This window comes from Mercenaria mercenaria, chromosome 14 (genome assembly GCF_021730395.1).
Source record: "Mercenaria mercenaria strain notata chromosome 14, MADL_Memer_1, whole genome shotgun sequence".
Taxonomy (NCBI): domain Eukaryota; kingdom Metazoa; phylum Mollusca; class Bivalvia; order Venerida; family Veneridae; genus Mercenaria; species Mercenaria mercenaria.
In genome coordinates this window covers 12,720,060-12,743,694 of record NC_069374.1, presented here as the reverse complement: position 1 = coordinate 12,743,694, position 23,635 = coordinate 12,720,060, and the positions used below count along the sequence as shown (strand labels likewise).

The following is a 23,635-nucleotide window of genomic DNA, read 5'->3' as shown; positions in this document are numbered from 1 at the left end:
TCTCCTAAAGTATTCAAGCTATTGCTTTGAAACTTGCAACAGTTGTCCACCATCATAAGCTGACTCTCTACATCAAGAAACATAACTCCATCCTGTTTTTTGCAAGAATTATGGCCCTTTTTGGACTTAGAAAATCATGGGTAGGACAATTTTTCTATTATACAAAAAAAAATCAGATGAGCGTCAGCACCCGCAAGGCGGTGCTCTTGTTTATTTTTCAAGTTTCACTGGGGTTAATTACTTTCATATGACTAGGTTTTATAGTTGACTTGTGAATAAATACTAGTCCATCAATGTTATAGCTGATGCAAAGCATAATGAAGATACAATGTATATGAGCACAATGTTCTTTTTTCCCTACCAGCGAAACTGGCACTATCTTTTTGCATGTAGAACCTATACAGTACTTAGATGAATATAAACCAAAGTAAAGCAACACATTTAATGAGATAAAAAAGATATTTATTTCTGATAAATACTGATACATGTATATCGTATTCCTGGGATACATGAAAACTGAAAGTTTATAATAAAATTATGCAGTACAAATGTAGAAAAATAATTTTATTTACAGTGTCATTATAAAACTCTGTTCTGTACCAGTTTTGCTTCTCCAGTCAAATGATTGGCAGTCGTTCCACATGACCATACAATATATTTCTAGACTGGACATAATATGGACTATGAAACTTTTTTTTAGCTTATTCTCACAGAAACTTTAAAAGATAAAAGTCAACAATACGATATGATGCTATGTACTATGATAATGGAATGTTTTGTATATACGTGCAGTTTGTTTACTAATTTTAAAAGTAGATCTTGTTAAATGGTTTCTAGCAAACGTATAAAGGAAATACAGTGTCAGTGATGTGATTTAAAAAAGAATACAATTTCTGAAATATTGCTTCTGAAATTCTGGTTTCAAATGAGAGAACATTAATTTTCTGTATCATTGTTTATAGGAATGTTTCAGCACAATATTTAATTATGTAAAAGTATTTATTAATAATTTAAACAGCTGTTTGTTATTTATCACCAAGGTAGACACCATATCTCATTTTTATTGTTTTAACAAAGCAAGTAAAGAATATTACGAGATACGAAAATAAAGTTTGAGAAATTGATTTTCATGTTAAGGGACTGCAGTAGATATTTACATCTTATTTCAAACTGTAACTTATCAGATCATACCCAGTGCAGCCAGTATAGACTTCGTCATGATGATGACTGTAGCATATAGGTTGTGGAAAACATAGATTATTTATCATTATCTGACCTTGCATCAAGTCTCCTGAGATGTGTTGAATGGTGCCGGGGTAGCAACAGCAGCACACCAGCAATGATCCATCATCTAGCATCATCATTCCCCGGGGTCCACTAAGATTCTTGTGTTTGTATACAGCTGATACATCACCTTGTAATGTTATACTGACCACACAGTTTTTGTTACTGTCACTGATATAGATATGTCTTGAATCCTTACTTACCACAATATATTGTGGGTAATTAAATATGTCATTATTCAGGGAGATTGTGTTCTGGACATTACCTTGTGTATCCAGTACCAGTACACTGTTAGGATTGTGACAAATAACATAGAGGTGATCTTGATGATAAGTTATTCCAAAGCAATCACCTTTAACTGGAATCTTGTGAACAATTGACATATTACTGGCTGATTTCATTATAATAACCTTACTGCTGTTTTGCATTGTCACAGCAAGCTGAGCCTGAGGCATTACAGCAATGTCAAATGGTTTTGAATCAAATGTTTTCTCTTCTATCACAGCTTTACTCAGCGTGTCTACAACTTTAAGTTTGTAGTTATTTTTACCAGTCAGCACAAGTTTGTTAGAGGACAAGGCAGCACATCCTGTGATAAAGCGGCCAAAGTGACAAGTATCTGACTTTGTTCTTACATTTAGTACTTCCTTTTTGATAAGCTTGTCAACTTTCTTTCTTGGCATGACTGAGTTGTTGGATCGGTTGAGATTCCCAAGAATGTTTAGTTTGGATAGCATATTTCCTAAATTGTTGTTACGTTCAAAGCTGTATTGCATGTTTGTCATTTCTAAAGTTTCTTCAGCCTTATCTATTTCATCTGACTTTAGTTTGGATTGAGCTTGTTTCATGTTGATGTAAAGTTTCCCATTCTGTTTTGACTGATTGTAAGTACTTAAACTGGACTGAAGTTTGTTCATATCAGCAGTAGCATTTGTACATGTTTGAAGCACTTCCCGAACTAATTGTTTATCATCAGATTTCTTTTTCTCAGCCTCTTCCTCAATTTCTTTTTGTAATTGGTCTAAGCGATCATTTATTTCTTTCCGGAATTTGACAATTTCTTGGATGAGATTGTCATAGCAAGTATCAATCTCCGTATCCCTAACTGTTGCCTTTTTCATAACGGCATCTACTTTCTTCAGTTTTTGATTCAACAACCACATTGTCCCCTTGTATTCTTCACTGTCCCCTATTCCAACACAATTATCGGGTATATAGTCAATCTTGCATGTCATATGATCCATGGTCATACAGACATGGCATCCAAGTTTCTTGTGCTCTGGACAATAGAACTGAATAACTTTATCAGTATGTCTGGTGCACTTTTCAGTGCATGCTTGAGAGGTTGTTGAAGGAGTTTTGTGTTCACCCATGTTATCTTTGTCCAGCATTTGATGGTGTTTTAAAGCCTTGGTTCTTTGGTGAAATTTAAAGCAGTTTTTGCAGAGATATTCCTTGCAGTCTACACAATAACCATGGGCATCTTCATGTTGGTCATCTGTCAAACAGGGATCACACTCATGGTTTAAATCCTTTGCTGAACCTTTTAACACTGAAGATTGAAAATCTGGAAGATTAAGTCCTGACACTGCCATTTTTGTGAAAAGTTTATATTATAATAAATAGATTTTATAAATCCTTTTTACCTATTTATCTAATGGTAAATGTGTTGTTTTTATTTTATGCAAGAGAATATTTGCAATATTTTTCGAAAACTTTTAAGGAGTGTTATGTTAGAGTTATTATCATTCTAATTATCAATTTAGGTTACAGAGTTTGTTTTATCATGTGTTATCTAGTCCTTGTCCTTTGTGTTGATGTTAATCAAAATACAGGACACAATCTGTGTCATTCTTGATTGTGATAAAAAAGAAAAGCTCATCTGAGTATTTGTGCTCTGAATAGGTATTGCGATCATTTTTTGTCTGTCATTTATTGTTGTCAACATTTTGTATAAAATTACTGATCAGAATTGCACCAAATGTGGTATATTTAAATTATGGTAGTGTTCTGACAAGGAACTCTGTTCATGTTTTTACAACTTGGCCTAAATTGATTGAAAATGCCTAGAATTTTGTGCTTGTCATGTCTCAAAACATATTTGACTTAGAGGCATGAAACTTTATAGGTCTGGAATATTATTCAGCTTGTGAAGTTGAGCACCTTGGGTTTAATTCTGAATTTACTCCTCACCCTCCCCCCTCAAAAAAGAGAGAGACAGAAGAAATCAGAAAAAAATGTTTTTCCAATAGTAACTAGTTAGGAAAGAGGTATTGCAGCAAAACTTTGATTTTATTAAACTTGCATACAGATAAGGGTATAAAAGAGTTTTTGATTGACTGGATGAAGTAATCTATATTTTTGGGAAACACATCCGAATCTATGCATACTTTGTTCAGATAACTAAATAGTCCTAGAACAGTAACTGTTATCTGTCACTGGCTTCACTTTTCCAAGTCGGACCAAATTTTTCGGATTAAATATTGCCTTTCAGTATGAAAGTTAAACCATTATATAATTGAGGTACTCCAGTATTAAGCTTTCAGCAGAAAGTAATATCAGATGATATTTGAATTTTTAAGTACCATCTCTACTATGCTGCAGTATTTTACAGAGAAATTGTAAGTAAACAAAGGACTGAGATAGTTATGTCTCCCACCACACAGTGGTGTGGGAGACATATTTATTTACTCCTGTCTGTGTGTCTGTCTGTCTGTCACAATTCTTAGCTTGTCCGCACTCTAAGTCGAACATTTCTCATCCGATCTTCACCAAACTTGAACAAAATGTGTGTGCCAATAAGTCCTCGGCCAAGTTCGATAACTAGCCAAATCGGCCCAGGCACTTCGGAATTATGGCCCTTGAATTACCGAAAAACGCTCAGATTTTAGGCGCATTCCTGGAGCCAAAAGGACCCCTATACTATGAGTAGTATAGGGGTCCTTTTGGCTCCAGGAATGTGCATGCAATCTGAGTAGTATAGGAGTCCTTTTGGCTTGATGAATGTGCATGCGCTCTAGTAGGGCAAGTTCGATAATGAGCCAAATCAGTCCAGGCACTTCTCATCCAGTCATCACCAAACTTGAACAAAATGTGTTTGACCATAAGTCCTCGGCCAGGTTCGGTAACTAGCCAAATCGACCCAGGCACTTTGGAATTATGGCCATTGAATTACCGAAAATCGGCCTTTTTACTCTCATTCGCGCTCTAAGTCCAACATTTCTCATCTGATCTTCACCAAACTTGAACCAAATGTTTTTGACCATAACTCCTTGACCAGGTTCATCAACTAGCCAAAACGCCTGAGGCACTCCAGAATTGTGGCTCTTGAATTACCCAGAATCGGCCTTTTTACTCTTCAAAGGTATATTTGTAGTGAGTAAACAGTATATAAAGTCTGACTTGCTATTTAGATGATTAGGCAGTTGTGGGAGACATGCGCTTTTTTCAAAAGCAACTCTAGTTCTGCCTTGAAATGGGAAAAAGTGTAGCTCAGTTGAAAACTTACTGCAATAGATTCAGTATTCATGTAACACTATTTCCTTTCAGTTTTAAATCGTATTTCGCCAAATTGTTTTAGTCTGGCCCCTATAATTTATTAAAATCATCTGTGCCGATTCTGGTTACCATGGTAATTGAAAAGAAAATCTTTGAAAATATTCTTCTCAGAAACCACTGATTTTGAAATAATTTCACTGAAGTGTTTCTTTGGTGATCTTCTACCAGATTTCTTCAAATCATTCTGTTTTCTTAAAAAAACATCTCAAGGGAGCGGGGCTTGTTTTCCATGTATGACTACACAGAAAACTTAGAATGTGTAGAGATACAGTCGTAGTACCTGTTATGGACTGTAGACTGCTCCTCAACCAACATCATCAGCATGGAATCACCCGTCGTCAGGTGTTTCGGCCCTCAAATCCATGAACACTCTCGTGGCGAGTAGGTCCACAGTGGTGATCAGTCACTGCACATTGGTTGATTGCTTCCAGCTCTTCTCCTCCTGTCTCAGCCACAACCAGCTAGACACATGTTCAGCAGCTTGGCTAAGTCTCTGGATAGCCTTCTGTCTCTCTCTGCCAGTAGTTCCAATTGCTGTCATCAGTATGCAAACGGGCTGCGAACAGAACCCTCTAATGCCTACTTCAAAGGGAATGGCCAAGTACGCCAACCTCGCCTGCAAAGGTTCAGAAGCTCTGTGTACTTTGCCTTCTTCCACTCTTAGGCCTCCTCACATCTTGTCTCCCATGGTACTGTAAGCTCGATGACGATGAGCTTCTTCCTCGACTTGGACCACAGAACGATATCTGGTCTCAAGGTCGTTTGGACAATGTCTGGGAATACAAGTCTCTTCCCGAGGTCATGTTCCATCTGGTAGTGCTTTCTAGGACCTCCATCTGTATCTTCCCTGTGTCAGTGATGTTTATCAGGATGAAAGTACATGCTCTAGTGTACCTGGTCTGCCACATAGGCTGCATTTAGGGTCAGCTGTTAGTCCCCATCGGTTAGCTGGTGATGGTAGAAGATCATAGACAGACCTGAGGAGAAACGACAGTCTCAGTGGTTCATACTTCCATATGTCTCCCCAGGTCAACTTCCTGTCTCAACTTGTGGTGTTCCACGTGGTCCATGTTCCCTGTGATCCCATTTCCACCACCCTCACTTTTCTAGCATGCTCTCCTGACCTCTGACTTGATTATGGCTTGCCTCTCTTTCTGGTATGACCTGCTCCACAGTACTGTGTTGGTGGCACCGATACCGTGACATCCAAGAGCAGTCATTCCGACAATGTCTTTGTGTTTGAGTGAGCTCTCTTCTTGGTTCACCATCTCTGTTGCTGACCATTTCCTGCTAATATGGGTTACAATTCCTGCTTTACGGATATGTTCATCCGGAAAGTCTCTCAAAGTTACCACCAGTCTTGTCTTGGCTGTCTTGAATTCTTCTACCAGTGAAGACAGTGGGAGCTGTAGTTTGTTGCTCTTCCTGTACAGTCCTATGCTGGTGAAACTTGGGGGTATTCCTAGCCACTTCCTGAGTTGGTGACTGGTGAGCCTCTCAAGGGCTTCCACTGTTGGCATGGCTACCTCGTATAGCATCAATGTCCAAATCAGCCTTGGAAGTAGGGCATGCTGGTAGAGCCAGGCTTTGAACTTGCCGGGTAGTCCGCAAAGGACTGTCTTCTTCAAGCCATCCTCTTCCTGGTTCTTGAGCTTTTTGACATTGTCCCTATCTTGTTTTAACTATAGTGTCAAACCACTTGCCCAGGCACTTTATCGGACTCTTCACTATGGATGGGATCTCCTCGTTCTGTACTTTAAGTTTGAACCTCTCTGTCGTCTGTCCCTTCTTGGTGATAAGAGATCTGGATTTAGCAGCCTTGAACTTCATCTGCTCCTCTCAAACCACTTGCTCGATTTTAAAATAATTTGACAGTAATGTCCCTTAGGTGACCCTCTACAACATTCCTTTAATAAAATCTGTAAAAAGACATTGGAAGCATAGAATGCAACCAAAAATGAATAATAGCAGACTAGATTTGATAAGAGTACGGGGAGACTTTTTACAACGGCCACACGGCACTTAACGATTGCTATTGTGATGGTTAATAAAATCAGTAAAATCTATAAAAAGATCCCTTGGAAGCATAGAATGCAACCAACAAAGAATAAGTTACTTGTGGAGAACAGGTTAGTAATGGATATAATTTAAGCCATGTTGATTTGTTAAAAACATGGCTGCCTTGGTGCGCAACTAGTTTTCTCTGTATGACTATAGAGAAAACTTAAAAAATCCTCTCCTCTGGAACTGCTGGCTTGATTTGAAAATAATTTCATAGCACTTCCTTCAAATCATTCTGTTTCATTGAAAAGCATGGCCACCAGGGGCCTGGCTAATTTAACCGCATCCCAAAATTATTAAATCCAGCTGTGCATGTCAGGTGAGTGATCTAGGGCCATCATGGTCCTCTTGTTTAGAAAATTGACTCTTCATCCAAGCTTTAGTGTAGTATTGAAGTAAGGTCGGAGGCCAAGCATGTATACACTAGCATATTCATTACACAAAGAAGTAGGTTTGGAGAAAGACACGCATAAATGTTAAGTATTACAATGTTTGGGATACACGTTAGTAATCTTGGAAAAAAAGAAATGGAAATAGATAAAAGTAAATAGGATATAATGCAATCCAACCATGACTAATCATCAAAAGCGGGGGAAAAAAACATAATTGTGACCCTTACTAAAGTCTTGTTCACCTAAGTAACAGTGCTCTAAACTAATGGTCCAAGAATAAAATCTGCTAAAGATTAGACATTAATTTTCTTGGTTATTCTGATATTTATTTTATTATACCTAAAAAGCAAGACATTTTTTAAAAAGTGCTTGCAACGATACAAATCTTGGAGTGTGTCATCATGGTGTTCCTTTAATTTATGACCTTAATTTTTTTCCAGTCAATACAATGTAGATAATTTATTTGAGCAGCACCATGAGAAAACCAACACAGTGTATTTGCGACCAGCATGGATCCAGACCAGTCAGGATCCATGCTGTTTGCTTTCAAACCCTATTGCAACTAGAGAAACCATTAGCGAACAGCATGGATCCTGACCAGACTGCACGGATGCGCAGGCTGGTCTGGATCCATGCTGGTCGCAAATGCACTATGTTGGTTTTCTCATGGTGGGGATCATTTAGGAAAATGCATGACATTGTGAAGTCCACTTATAGTAACAGACATTTATATTGTTGATCAGGTTGGATATGCTATGCTGAGAAGACACATGGTTCCTATATTCTCCCCTACATCAGTACAGTGAAGTCACCACAACAGATTATGGGATCTATTGTTAAAGTATGTACCTTATGTTTTCCATTGCTTGTTGGGTTAACAGCTTAATATATCCTGGTAAGGAATCCAGGAATACTCTTTAACTGACTGACAGTGTAACAAAATTAAAAAAAATATATATAGAACAGGTGGGGTAGTTACTATGTTGTTATAGTAAGATTGAGCATTCAGCCAGTTTTAACAAGAAGAGACTATTGCAAAAAACAAAGTTTAATTAAATTTTGTGGATTTTTAAGAAACTTTTCATCTATTCTGTATTTTCATTAAGAAATATGAGTGGTGAAGTTATGGCTCAGGAAGTGGATAGAAGTCATAAATATACAGTTGGTTATGAGCTGTATGCAACAGAAATTATTGTGGAAATACATCCTTCAGTTTAAATAGGGACTTATTTTGAAATTTTACTCTTTATTTTTTTGCCAGTTTATATATATATTTTTTTTTTGGAAAAGTTTTCTTTATCCCAAGAGTAGGTGCATACTTTGAATGACTATATATAAAATTTCAGGATTATTTTGCAAAGAAACTTTCAAAAACTCCAGACCAGATATACCATGTGAGTGTGATGCCATGTTTTGATAAGAAATTGGAAGCTTCACGTCCAGATTTCTACAGTGATATTTACAGTACGAGAGATGTCGACTGTGTTATTACATCAGGTAAGTAAAAATTCATTGAAGGGATGCATGCATTAATTGGACTGTCCATCTGATTCTTAGTTTGCCCATCTGTCTGTAGCACATTGTGTTTACCTAATTGCTTTTTAATAATTCAATGGATTCAAGATTTTACACAGCAAGTAAGAGTGATGAGAAGAGTCTCATCTCTACCTGCAAGATCACAGGCAAGGGCAAACCAGGTCATGAGTATTTGTGTCATTTCCTGTTTTCGTTTATGATTATATTTCAAGAAGATATTGTGACCTAATATAAATCACAGGTGGCAGTAACGTACCTATCCATGAGCCATATACACTTAAATATATTACAATTACAATGTTTTCTTAGGGGAAAAATGTCATTTTGAATTTTTTTTGCCCCTGTGATAATGGCACAGGATAAAGTTTTCATTACTCTGACAGTTATTTTGTCCAAATTATACCCTCTTTTGGACCTACAAAATCCTGGTTTAAGTTTTGCATGCAAGTTACTATATCCAAAACTGATGCAGATATTGATTTGAAACTTCACATGTGTCTTTGGGTTTATTAAACTAGGTCATAACATCAAGTCCCATAACTCTGACATGCATTTTGCAAAATTATGTCCCCCTTTGAACTTAAAAACTTCTGGTTAAAGTTTTGCATGCAAGTTACTATCTCCAAAACTAATGCAGATACAGGATTGAAACTCTATACTAGATATTTCAACATTTAGTGTAATATTCCTGCGTCTAATAGTCGAGCATTGGCTGTCTTGTGAACAGCTTTTATTGTCAGTCAAAGTAAGTCAGAATCATAGCGATAATATTGCATGATCATGTAAGAAATGGCTGAAATAAATAAAAGCCATGCAAAAGATTGATATATGACGTTGATTTGAAGTTGAGGTATGCAAGCAATAAATTAGTTTAACTTTAATATAAGCTTCGCTTCTCTCCTAGATAACTGCTTGTGGTAATCATAATTTTTTTTTTCGGAAATTCATTATCATATTTCAAAATTATTTTTCATTAAAGAAAAGATAATTATATTGCCAGAATTGTTTGAAAATAAAGTGAAAAGAATTGTACATGTATGTGAATCTGTATCTACATTTTATCTGTATATTTAGGTGAAGTAGACTTGATGCTACAAAAGGAAGGCACCGCTCTGTTAGATATAGAAGACCATCCTTTAGATAACTTGTAAGTACAGTAGCCATTGTATTGAGAGATCACACAGAGGACAGGCAGAAAGTGGATGGTCTGTTATTAAAATTTAGAAAGACGTGATGTTTTACTGTTGACATACCATGCTCGAAAAAGGTTGAAAATAATAAATATTATATCTCCTACATGAAGTGGGGGAGACATATTTATTACTTTATTGCTGTCTGTCTGTTCATCTGTCTTCATGTCACAAAGTTTGTCCATGCAACTGCTCCGACACCACTTGACGGGTTTATACCAAACTTCACAAGAGTGATTATTGCCAAGCACACTTGTGCATGTTATCAGCATTTTTCAGTTTGATGATTTTTTGGAGTTTTGGCCCTTGATTTCTCAGATTTTATGATGTTTTGGCCACTTCTCTTATTTTGTTGGGCTGACTTCCACCAAATGTTACACGTGTGATCAGTGCCAAGCCAAGTTTTACATACCTCCCACATGTTTTGGTTTAATGATTTTCAGTGGAGTTTTGGCCCTTGATTTGTTGTATTTTACATTGTCCGACCAACTGCTGTGGTACTAACAGCAGGAATAACACCAAACTTCACTTAAATGAACAATGCCAAGCCTAGTTGTGCATATCTGAAGTATGTTTTGGTTTGGTGTTTTTCAGCAGAGTTATGGTCCTTGATTCATCAGATTTTATGTTGTTTTAGCCACTTCTCATATATAATAGGGCAGATTTCCACCAAACCTTACAGTGATGATCAGTGCCAAGTTATTACGCATACTATTGGCATGTTCTGATTCAGTGATGTTACCCTTTATTTGTCAATTTTTTTTAATATTTTGGCATTTTCTCTTACACCTGGCAGATTTCCATCAAATCTTACAGGAGTTTTCAGTGCATAGTTGTACATAGCACTGGCATGTTCAAAGATTTTCAGCAGAGTTATGGCCCTTGATTTATCATATTTTCCAGTGTTTACATTACTGGCTGTATACAATTAGTCTGAATTTCACCAAACCTGTTTAGATTAAATGATTTTCAGTGGAATCATGAACCTTGATTTGTCAAATTCTTTGATCTTTGCTACTTTTCCTATACCACGAGTTGGAATTCCACCAAACTTCACAGAAGTTACATGTACCACTGCCAAGCCTAGTTGTGTATACCATTGGAATATTATGGTTCTGTGGTTTTCTTGAGTTATGGCCCTTAACTTTTGGTCTTTTACAATTTCTACATGGTAAGGGGTGGAAGACATATGTTTTCCCTGAAAAACAGTCTCAAGTTCATGATTTGTTTTAAGATAGTGAACACTTCTCCCACTCCACAGACTGTTGTAATTGCTTGTGAAGATATTAGTTGTATACATTGGCAAACATACTCTCAAATTTGACAGTTGCTGGGACCTGAATTGGTACATAGTCCTTTAATTGATACTTCTGTCTGCAGACTGTTTCCTGCTGTGGCCCATTAATGTGATTGCTGGTCGTGGAATGAAGTTGTTGTTTAATGAAATGTATTTATGTAATAATAACATTAGTGTAGGATTTATAAGGGGTCATTTAATAAAAGAAGGTCTTCCTTAAACCTTATCTTGCTGGACAAGATTGATTCTACCTTTGCGACCAGTGTAGATCATGATCAGTCTACACATCCGTGCAGTCTGATCATGACCTGCACTGTTCGCCATTCAGTCAGTATCTTTTTGGTATGCACCTCGTTTAACAGTTAATGGTACTGTCCAAATTGAAAGATGGACAAGTTCATTATAGAAATATAACTGGTTAAGGGTTAAAACATGTGGTTTTATGCATGTTGTCAACTGTATGTATTCTTTTCTAGCTAGAGTTAATTGAGAGAGATTGAGATTGTGATACATTTGTGTGGAAAATACCTTTACATAGTGATAAGCTTCTTTGTTATGACATTGTCAGATAAATATGTCCAGTTTCTTTCACATTTACACAGTTTTTTATCTAAATTTTTTTTTTTACTGTTATAAATGCTGTAAGAATGAAATCTCGCCTGTCCTATGAGAGTGAAATCTTGCCTGTCCTGTGAGTGTGAAACCTAGCCTGCCCTTTGAGTGTGAAACCTAGCCTGCCCTGTGAGTGTGAAACCTAGCCTGCCCTGTGAGAGTGAAATCTAACCTGCCCTGTGTGAGTGAAATCTAGCCTGCCCTGTGAGTGTGAAACATAGCCTGTCCTGTGAGTGTGAAACCTAGCCTGCCCTGTGAGAGTGAAATCTAGCCTTGTTAGCATGAAATCTAATCTGTCCTGTGAGTGTGAAACCTAGTCTGCCCTTTGAGTGTGAAACCTAGCCTGCCCTGTGAGAGTGAAACCTAGCCTGCCCTGTGAGTGTGAAACCTAGCCTGCCCTTTGAGTGTGAAACCTAGCCTGCCCTGTGAGAGTGAAATTTAGCCTGCCTTGTTAGCATGAAATCTAATCTGCCCTGTGAGTGTATAACCTAGCCTGCCCTGTGAGAGTGAAATTTAGCCTGCCTTGTTAGCATGAAATATAGTCTGCCCTGTGAGTGTATAACCTAGCCTATGCTGTAAATGTGCAATAAAATTGAAGCCACTACTGTTTGGAAGCAGAAAAAGTGAAAATGAAGTAAATGTATTGCAAATGCTCTCCAAAACTAGTGCTGTTACGTAGAAAAGACATTTTTTATCATGTATCACAAAAAAAGGTCATTGGCTGATTTCTGGTAGTAAATTTGCTCTAGTATGTGCCTGTAGAGACTAACTGTTACCAAAATTTTCAGATTTGGAAGTGCAGATATTGTCAGTCACATCGGGGGCGGTTCTGGAGGATATCTTGAACACATTGCCAGATACGCTGCTGAGGAAATACTTGGTTTCACTGTTGAAAGTCTCAAATATAAAACACTGAGGTAACTTCATCACCTATTGTTGAATTGTATTTATCTTAAATTTAAAGAAAATATTTTCATCTTCTGTTAAATGTGTGAATTCCTCCTTCATATCAAGCTTACACATGAGGTATTGTGGAGACTGAAGTGTTAAGCCACTCTCATCAGAATGCTCCTGAAAATGAATATATGAATATATAAATTGTGCAACCCTACATAATTATAAAGATCATGCTCAGAATGCGAAGTGGTCTTTTTGTGCAGGAAGTCTTTATTGACAAGTTAATGGAAACTGAAAATGTTTTTTTTTTATAAAACCAGTGGTCTTTGAAGTAAGGTGGTGTCTGTTCACAGGTAGTCTCTAACGCAAAGTTAACAGTAAAATATAGAAGTGAGCAGTGCATATGTGTTGATTGAAAAGTTATTTTTATGCCCCCCTCCCCCACACTTGACAGTGAGCACCAATGATCAGCATGACATGATTGTTTTGTGCAAGAGCCATAACTCTGGCCTTCTATTTTGAGTTGTCTCTCCTTATTGAAAGTTCTTGTCCAGGGCATAACTCTAAAAAAAACTGTAGAGAATGTATGCAAGTTGCATACAATGATAGATGAAACTTAAAGGAAGTGCAGTGAACATGGACCTTAATATACCCATCTTACTTTTTGAATTATCTCCCATTATTGAATATCCATCAGGATTTCCTGTCCAGTCTGTAACTGTCATTCATGGCTGGATTTCAAAAAGACTTGGCACCAATGATCAGCATGACATGATGATGTGCTGTATGCAAGAACCATAACTATACCGTTCTTCCTTTATTTGTTATCTCCCCTTATTGAACATTCTTGTCCAGGGCATAACTCTAAAACTTCTGTAGGGAATACATGCAAATTGTAACCATTGATAGAAGACATTAAGAGGAAGTGCAGTATACATTGACCATAATATACCCTTCTTACCTTTAGAATTATCTCCCTTTCTTTGCTAAAGGTCACCTGTGAATAGAGACCACCTTGCTGTAAAGACTATCAGTGGCATATCAGACTTGACATCTGCTGTGTATCTTAACCTTTGCGTAATGACTACCTGAATAAAAACCACTGTTTGAGCGGAATAATTGCCTCTTGAAATAACAAGAAATTATGTAATATTTGTTAATAATGACTAATTTTTGAGATATTCATTTTGATATGTACACATATAACTGACATGTTTGATAAGACTGACCATTTGCTGTATGTCATAATATTTTGTATATTTTTCTGCAGAAATCAAGACTTTCAAGAAGTGACTATAGAAATGGAAGGCAAACCACCAATCAAAATGGCTCTTGCATACGGTTTTAGAAACATTCAAAATATAGTACAAAAAATCAAACGTGGAAAGTGTCCATACCATTTTGTTGAAATAATGGCCTGCCCTTCAGGCTGTACTAATGGAGGAGGACAGATAAGACCAGAAGGGGAGGTTACTCCAAAAGAGAGACTGGTTGCAGTGACAGAACTTTATAATTCAGTAAGAACTGTAAATCCTTGGACACAGTCTGATATTCAAAATCTTTATGCTGACTGGTTAGGTGGGACAAACAGTGAGAAGTGTAAACAGATGTTACGTACACAGTATCATGAAGTGGAAAAGATGACAAATGCTTTAGCAATAAAATGGTAGAAGAGTGCAAAATGACAAAAACCGGATAGTTACATCTCCCACCAAACAGTGGTGTTGGAGACATTATTGATTTACTCCTGTCTGTGTGTGTGTCCGTTTGTCTGTCTGTCTGTTTGTCACAAATCTTGTCCACACTCATAAGTCGAACATTTCTCAACGGATCTTCACCAGACTTGAACAAAATGTGTTTTCCAATAAGTCCTCGGCCAAGTCCGATAACTAACCAAATCGGCCCAGGCACTTTAGAATTATGGCCCTTGAATTACCGAAAATCTCAGTACACAGATCCCAGTGATATATTTATTGGTGCATGGTTGACTCAGATACATAACTATACAGATGATAGGCAGTTGTGGGAGACATGCGCTTTTCTCAAAAGCAGTTCTAGTTTTTAGCTCATCTGATTTTTTGAAAAAAAATGATGAGTTATTGTCATCACTTGAGCGGTTGTCGGCGTCGGCGTCGGCGTCGGTGTCGGCGTCGGCGTCTGCGTCGGCGTTGCCTGGTTAAGTTTTATGTTTAGGTCAGCTTTTCTCCTAAACTATCAAAGCTATTGCTTTGAAACTTGGAATACTTGTTCACCATCATAAGCTGACCCTGTATAGCAAGAAACATAACTCCATCTTGCTTTTTGCAAGATTTATGGCCCCTTTTGTACTTAGAAAATATCAGATTTCTTGGTTAAGTTTTATGTTTAGGTCAACTTTTCTCCTAAACTATCAAAGCTATTGCTTTGAAACTTTGAATACTTGTTCACCATCATAAGCAGACCCTGTACGTCAAGAATCATAACTCCATCTTGCTTTTTGCAAGATTTATTGCCCCTTTTGGACTTAGAAAATCAGTTTTCTTGGTTAAGTTTTATGTTTAGGTCAGCTTTTATCCTAAACTATCAAAGCTATTGCTTTAAAACTTGCAACACTTGTTTACCATCATAAGTTGACCCTGTATAGCAAGAAACATAACTCCGTCCTGCTTTTTGCAAGATTTATGGCCCCTTTTTGACTTAGAAAATATCAGATTTCTTGGTTAAGTTTTATGTTTAGGTCAACTTTTTCTCTTAAACTATCAAAGCTATTGCTTTGAAACTTGCAACACTTGTTCACCATCATAAGCTGACCCTGTACAGCAAGCAACATAACTCCATCCTGCTTTTTGCAATAATTATTGCCCCTTTTGGACTTAGAAAATCATTTTCTTGGTTGAGTATTATGTTTAAGTCAACTTTTCTCATAAACTATTAAAGCTATTGCTTTAAAACTTGCAACAGTTTTTCACCATCATAAGTGGACACTGTACATCAAGAAACATAACTCTATCCTGCTTTTTGCAAGAATGATGGCCCTTTTTAGACTTAGAAAATCATGGGTAGGACAATATTTCTATTACACAAAAAAAATCAGATGAGCGTCAGCACCCGCAAGGCGGTGCTCTTGTTTAAACATTTGTGGTGCTACTTGATTTAGTATCTTAGTTGTGTTTGGAGGCCAGGACAATATTTATATGTGATTAAAATTGTATTGAAAAATATGCGTAGCTTCTTCAGCCGAAATATTACATTACTCGAGACGCGCAGTAGAATTCAGCAAAAGAACAAATCATATAATTTGTATAATTGCTGTTTTTCAATTCTTAAAGTTGATGTACTGAAACAATTTATATGTAGACATTAATAAGAGTACAAGATTTTTCCTTTCCCGGTATTGATGTTGTTAGTAGTAATTCTTAATTTATGACAAGCTGATATAAAAGTTATGCCAGATATTGACCACATATTATATTCTAGAGATAGACTAACACCTACGCTGTATATGCTCTTGATTGAAAATGAATATAACTAAAATAAATTCAAAAGGTTTCTTGTGTGTTTTGTGAAAGAGGTTGATGGTATGAAATAATTATTCAGCTGTCTTACAAAATGTTTTTAGCTCACCTGTCACAAAGTGACAAGGTGAGCTTTTGTGATCGCGCGGCGTCCGTCGTCCGTCGTCCGTCCGTCCGTCCGTCCGTGCGTGCGTGCGTCCGTAAACTTTTGCTTGTGACCACTCTAGAGGTCACATTTTTCATGGGATCTTTATGAAAGTTGGTCAGAATGTTCACCTTGATGATATCTAGGTCAAGTTCGAAACTGGGTCACGTGCCGTCAAAAACTAGGTCAGTAGGTCTAAAAATAGAAAAACCTTGTGACCTCTCTAGAGGCCATATATTTCACAAGAGCTTCATGAAAATTGGTCAGAACGTTCACCTTGATGATATCTAGGTCAAGTTCGAAACTGGGTAACGTGCCTTCAAAAACTAGGTCAGTAGGTCAAATAATAGAAAAACCTTGTGACCTCTCTAGAGGCCATATTTTTCATGGGATCTTTATGAAAGTTGGTCTGAATGTTCATCTTGATGATATCTAGATCAAGTTCGAAACTGGGTCACGTGCGGTCAAAAACTAGGTCAGTAGGTCTAAAAATAGAAAAACCTTGTGACCTCTCTAGAGGCCATATATTTCAAGAGATCTTCATGAAAATGGGTCAGAATGTTCACCTTGATGATATCTAGGTCAGGTTCGAAAGTGGGTCACGTGCCTTCAAAAACTAGGTCAGTAGGTCTAAAAATTGAAAAACCTTGTGACCTTTCTAGAGGCCATATATTTCACAAGATCTTCATGAAAATTAATCAGAACGTTCACCTTGATGATATCTAGGTCAAGTTCGAAACTGGGTCACGTGCCATCAAAAACTAGGTCAGTAGGTCAAATAATAGAAAAACCTTGTGACCTCTCTAAAGGCCATATTTTTCATGGGATCTGTATAAAAGTTGGTCTGAATGTTCATCTTGATGATATCTAGGTCAAGTTCGAAACTGGGTCACGTTCAGTCAAAAGCTAGGTCAGTAGGTCTAAAAATAGAAAAACCTTGTGACCTCTCTAGAGGCCATATATTTCATGAAATCTTCATGAAAATTGGTCAGAATGTTCACCTTGATGATATCTAAATCAAGTTCGAAAGTGGGTCACGTGCCATCAAAAGCTAGGTCAGTAGGTCAAATAATAGAAAAACCTTGTGACCTCTCTAGAGGCCATATTTCCATGGGATCTGTATGAAAGTTGGTCTGAATGTTCATCTTGATGATATCTAGGTCAAGTTCGAAAGTGGGTCACGTGCCGTCAAAAACTAGGTCAGTAGGTCAAATAATAGAAAAACCTTGTGACCTCTCTAAAGGCCATATTTTTCAATGGATCTTCATGAAGGTTGGTTTGAATGTTCATCTTGATGATATCTAGGTCAAGTTCGAAACAGGGTCATGTGCGGTCAAAAACTAGGTCAGTAGGTCTAAAAATAGAAAAACCTTGTGACCTCTCTAGAGGCCATACTTGTGAATGGATCTCCATAAAAATTGGTCAGAATGTTCATCTTGATGATATTTAGGTCAAGTTCGAAAGTGGGTCACGTGCCATCAAAAAGTAGGTCAGTAGGTCAAATAATGAAAAAACGTTGTGACCTCTCTAGAGGCCAGATTTTTCATGGGATCTGTATGAAAGTTGGTCTGAATCTTTATCTTGATGATATCTAGGTCAAGTTTGAAACTGGGTCAACTGTGATCAAAAACTAGGTCAGTAGGTCTTGAAATAGAAAAACCTTGTGACCTCTCTAGAGGCCATACCCTTGAATGGATCTTCATGAAAATTGGTCAGAATGTTCACCTTGATGATATCTAGGTCAAGTTCGAAACTGGGTCACGTGCCTTAAAAAACTAGGTCAATAGGTCAAATAATAGAAAAACCTTGTGACCTCTCTAGAGACCATATTTTTCAATGGATCTTCATGAAAATTGGTTAGAATTTTTATCTTGATAATATCTAGGTCAAGTTCAAAACTGGGTCACATGAGCTCAAAAACTAGGTCACTATGTCAAATAATAGAAAAAACGACGTCATACTCAAAACTGGATCATGTGGGAAGAGGTGAGCGATTCAGGACCATCATGGTCCTCTTGTTGGTTCTTCCCATGAGCCTGCCTTTGCCTGAAATAATTCTCAAAGGAGCACCTGGGATCTTCCTCCACCATGAAAAGCTTGAAAGTCACCTTATTGTAATGTCAGTGATGTCAAACCCAACAAAAAACATCAACATAGCATGAAGTTTAGATAGAAAAATTTATTGCTAGATTTCTCGACCTTTGTTATTTTTAAAACCTGAATATTTATTTTATATTACAAATTCTATGTAAATGAAGATTTTAGAATAACTCCTGTGAGCTAGGAAAAACCGGGCCCATATTCATCAACATTAAGTGTGTTAAAGTTTTGTTTTGCTCCATCATAGATGAATTACAACAGACTGTAATGAAACTTTACATGAATGTGCAGTCTGCAGTTACAGACTTTGCTGTACACATAAATGTGGCAAATTATATTTCAGTAATTGGCATTTTTGTCGAGCCAGCTTGCGGATGCGAAGACTATAAGATTTTTTCACTGGTTATAGTGCAGATGGGAATTTCCGGCCTCGAGGGTAACTGTTTAGGCGGTAACGAGGTTCCTACCGAGTTACCGCCTAAACAGTTACCCGAGAGCCGGATATTCCCATCTGCACCTATAACCAGTGACAGAATCTTTTTCTTGCATACCGATATCAAGATGAAATAATAAAAATAAATAAAATCAGTCGAATGGCTTTCCTTTTAGAACTATTTCTTATAGCAGCGTATTTAAACAAAGCGTGGGAAATCAACGTCCTTAAACAGAAAAGACGTCATGACGTTTCAAAGACAAATAACAATGTTTAGTTCGGTTTGTTTTATCAGTTGCAGCGTAACGTTATGAATTTTTGATAAAATAACGTGTTTTGAATCGAGAAATATACTATCAGGAACAAAGAGGAACTGTCAAGGTATTGGATTTTTATTCTGTTTTTCGAAATAAAATATAAATAACTACATAAATCTTCTACATATATGTAGTTCGTAATACGTCATTTAAAGCATGAGAGTCATCTTACACCCCAGGGTGTAAGATGGATTTTTCCAGCACCGGTAAAAATACCGGAAATCCCCGTCTGGTATGCAAGAAATAGTTGTCTGAATGACTGTTCGGTGTATGTCTGTGCGTGTATCTGTATGGATTTGTTTGTCCGTCTTGTTTATATTTGGCATGAATGTTAACCTCAGTGAGAGGGAGTGTCATATGTAAACCCCAGGTTCCTATCTCAAAGGTCAAGGTCACAGTTGGAGGTCAAAGGTCATGTCAGATCTTGTCCAGTCCATAACTGACATGCATTGAGGAATCTTGTTTATATTTACTCCAGGTACCTATCTCAAAGGTCAAGGTCACAGTTGGAGGTCAAAGGTCATGTCAGATCTTATCCGGCCCATGACATGCATTGAGGAATCTTGCTTATATTTTGCATGAATGTTTAACTCACTGAGACTGACTCTATCTCAAAGGTCAAGGTCACAGTTATGGGTCAAAGGGCGGGCTCAACACGTTGCCCATGTGCATCTAGTTTATTCTTAGTTTCAAACATGTAACTTTGATGAGTACGAGCCAAGCTTTCTATAGCACCACAAGAAGAAAAGTAGATAAAAGTTTTAGTTTTTTGTAACACTTATTTATATTGTGTTTGTTTAAATGTTAAAGAAATTTTGTGATACAAAGAAGATACGAATAAAGTGTTGAAAAAAGTACCAGTAAAGGATTTTTGTTTTGAGTTATAATGACATTTTTGGGTTGTTATTTTTGGTTGATGTGACTCTACCTTGATTGAAATACATGGTTCAAAATAATTGTTATTGTTCACCCAACCTGTTACATTACAGGATTTTCATAAGTTTAACCTGAAGATGCTTTTAGGGAATTCCTATAATTTTGGATATGTCTTGGCAATAAAAGTTACAGCAATGTCTTCAGATTCTAGCCAAATTGAGAATATCCTAAGTAAATATCGAGATATTTATTTAAAAAGATAACATGAAAATTTCGATAGAAAGAATAACCAGACTTTGGCTGGATTGCCTCTATTTCAGTTTCTGCAAGGGGAATCACTCCTGCATTACAGTACATTGTATGTGTGTATGTTTTGTTTTTCGTCTTTTTTTTTTTTTTTTTTTTTTTTTTTTTTTTTTTTTTGTTTAACGTAGCACTGACAGTAAATATGGCAATTTTCCAGTTATTATGGCGGAAGAAGACCCCAGTTTTCCGTCTGTGCTTTATTTGATCACAGGCGGGCTCCTGGGTAGAACCACTGACCTTCCGTAAGCCAGCTGGATGGCTTCCTCACATGAAATATTCAACGCCCTGAGTGAGGCACGAACCCAAATTGGTGAGGAGCAAGTGATTTTAAGTCGGCGACCTTAACCACTTGGCCAGAAAGGCCTGGTATGTGTGTATGGTTTAAGTTACAGAGTACGTGTAATAACCAACAGTAACACATAGGAGCATATCATCTGTAAGAATGTTAGTCATTTTAGTTGCAAGTTAGATACTGAATATGCCCGGATTGTAGAAGCTTTGCTGGTTCTTTAGCATGAAAGGTGTAAAGCACCCAAACACGGGAGTCTTATCTGGAAGTTGGTGATTTTAGATGGATGAGCAGAGGTTCAGACTTCTTTGTCCAGCATGCAACCACCACACCCTTGGCATCCGCCTTAGTCTGAGTCTTTTCATGGACATTGTTTATGTATATGCATTTATTCTATAAGGTTCTAAAAAGAGACAATCCTAAATTCTGCACTTTGTTACATTTCAACTGCTCTTATCTCAACCTACATTTAACCAAGAAGGGCAAACATTTGATCCCAAACTGGATGAAATTAGATTTAACTGGTGTGTATGTCAATACAAACAGGTTTAGAAGCAGAAAACTGTTTTTCCTCCACAAATGGTGTGTAGAGGGTTACGTGGAGCCATTGGCATTTGTAAAGTAACCATTCTAAAGGTTTGCAGAAATGGCAGTACAAACTTTGAAAGATCTTGTGTCATTTTAATTCTATGGACGAATATTAGAAAAATCACTGTTTGAATTTTGGTGCATACGCATTTAGAAGAGTTATTTTTATTGCAATGCCTTCTCCAGATGAGGAATGGCTTGTTTACACATTATAGTTTTCTTCTTTTTTCATATTATTTTAATCAAAAAGTGAGAAGTTGATTAATATTGAAGTCCAGTTTATAGAGAATTGCATTACTGATTTACATTTAGTCTGCTTTTTTCATGTTAGAAATCTACGAATATATTTAATTTTGCGAGAAACTTGAGTTAGCACCAAATAATACAGATTTTTTTTAAATGAAAATCTCTGAAATATTTACAATGGTTTGATTATCATGTGTTGTAAAGGTTCAGCCATAATGCTGTGAAATCTCATTTTCAGTATTAAAATTATAAGAATTAAAAAAGTATATCTAATTGTTAGAAACACAAATAATATACAATTTGGATAGAAATTAGACAATAATCGGTTTGGAATATTGACATTGTATGGGCTGGCATTTTCAAAATGCTACAGCTATTTTATAATTAGAAGAAAATGGCGACTCTTACTTGATACCTCTGACATAACTGCCCTAGATGTGGCTGATAGACAGAGGCAAGAAAAGGTTCACGTGAAGGGATTGTACATATCCTGAAAGGTTCAGGGAAAACAACCCTAAATTGACAAATAAACTAAGCCAACATAAAAGAAATTATCAAAGTGAAAGAAAAACTTTTCTCAACAAGCGACCAGGCAGACAAAATATAGCTTACATGGTGTAAATATCCTTTTCAATGATTAGAATAATATTGTATTGCACATAATGTATTCAATGAGCACCATTTATGTCAACATTATTAAAACCTTTTTTCCAGAAAATAAACAAAATACTGGAAACTGCATGTCATTAATATAGAAAGTTCAGGTGAATCAGAGTTATTTTATGGATGAAAGCAGGATGACGTGTTATACTTTGAGGCCCTGGTCCATCATTCTGTGCCAGATTTGTATTGTGACAATATTCACCAATAAATTAGTTTATTGAAAGAAAATAAAACATTTTTTCATTAAGTTACATTTATGATTATGTAGAGAATAGTAGTTATTGAATGTTTAACTGTGAGAGTAAGAGTGCATCAAAACATTCAGATCTTGAAATATTGGTGTCAAAGTTATGGCCATTATGTCATATGATGCAGGTAGTAATGAGGAACAAATAAATCCATCATGTAATAACAGAGATAAAGAGAAAGTGCAACAAGACCTTAACTAAGCACAGAACGCTGAAGCGCACACCAACATATGGGCGTGTAGAATAAATAGGCCCTGGAAAAGATGAGGTACCATGGATAGCTCTTGGGTAGCTCCAGAGGATCACAGAAGGTGACCGGGTAATGTTAGCACTTTATATCTCTATATTAACCATGTTTTCGTCCCAGTTCGGGCCCCTTTGGCAAGGAAGTTTAGCCATACGTTACACGAACATTTAGTAATAGGTTCAATAAAGGGCATGTACCTGGAGTAGCTAAGAAGTACTATAATGGACATATAGGTACATTTTGAAATCTGCAGTAAATTCGATGATATGTAATACACGGATATGGGGTAGAGGAATTTTATATACAATGTATATGCCGATACAATTTTACGCTTTGACCCTTATTTAAGGCTCTACGAGCTGGGTCCATACAAATAGTATATATGAAGTGTAGGTAGATGTATCCAGTTTCATACTCAATGAAATGACTGCCAAGCTCAGGTGTTTAGGAAAAGTACTCAGCCATGAACAAACTTTATCTTTGAATTTGACACAGATAGATGTTCAAATTTTGTGGATAAGGAAGCAATACTCTACGTCAAAATTATGAGTTGGTAAGTTAAAATTTCTAGATACATTAGCCGAAATTCGTATCAGTCCAAATTATAGAGATACTAGTTCGAAATTTCGAGAACTTGTCCAGATTTTTTTAGTTAATAGTTAAAAATGGCCCGTTCCTGGAACCAATGCCCTTCCATATTAAAAGTACACTTGCAAGAATGATAGCAAATAAAAAGCTAGACGATTTCCTCACATGAAAGAATACTATATTTCAATGTTATAATTACAGTGAAACTTCGTTCACTCCACTTGCACCAGAACAGAAAGAAAATGCAACTGTACATGTTATACCCTAC

General features: G+C 36.7%; 1 protein-coding gene across 2 annotated transcripts in view; it reads left to right on the top strand.

Annotated features, from left to right (window-relative positions):
- LOC123526412 (cytosolic Fe-S cluster assembly factor narfl-like) overlaps positions 1–20,173 on the top strand; it is a 37,398-nt gene extending 17,225 nt beyond the window's left edge. For both annotated transcript variants that reach the window (XM_053522963.1, XM_053522962.1), the window contains exons 6-11: positions 8,039–8,136; positions 8,642–8,792; positions 9,906–9,978; positions 12,719–12,847; positions 14,098–19,727; positions 19,836–20,173. In XM_053522963.1, coding sequence (XP_053378938.1) covers positions 8,039–8,136; positions 8,642–8,792; positions 9,906–9,978; positions 12,719–12,847; positions 14,098–14,497 — 851 coding nt within the window. In that variant the 3' untranslated portion in view covers positions 14,498–19,727; positions 19,836–20,173. The remainder of the gene's footprint in view (positions 1–8,038; positions 8,137–8,641; positions 8,793–9,905; positions 9,979–12,718; positions 12,848–14,097; positions 19,728–19,835) is intronic.
- The last annotated feature ends 3,462 nt before the right edge of the window (positions 20,174–23,635 follow it).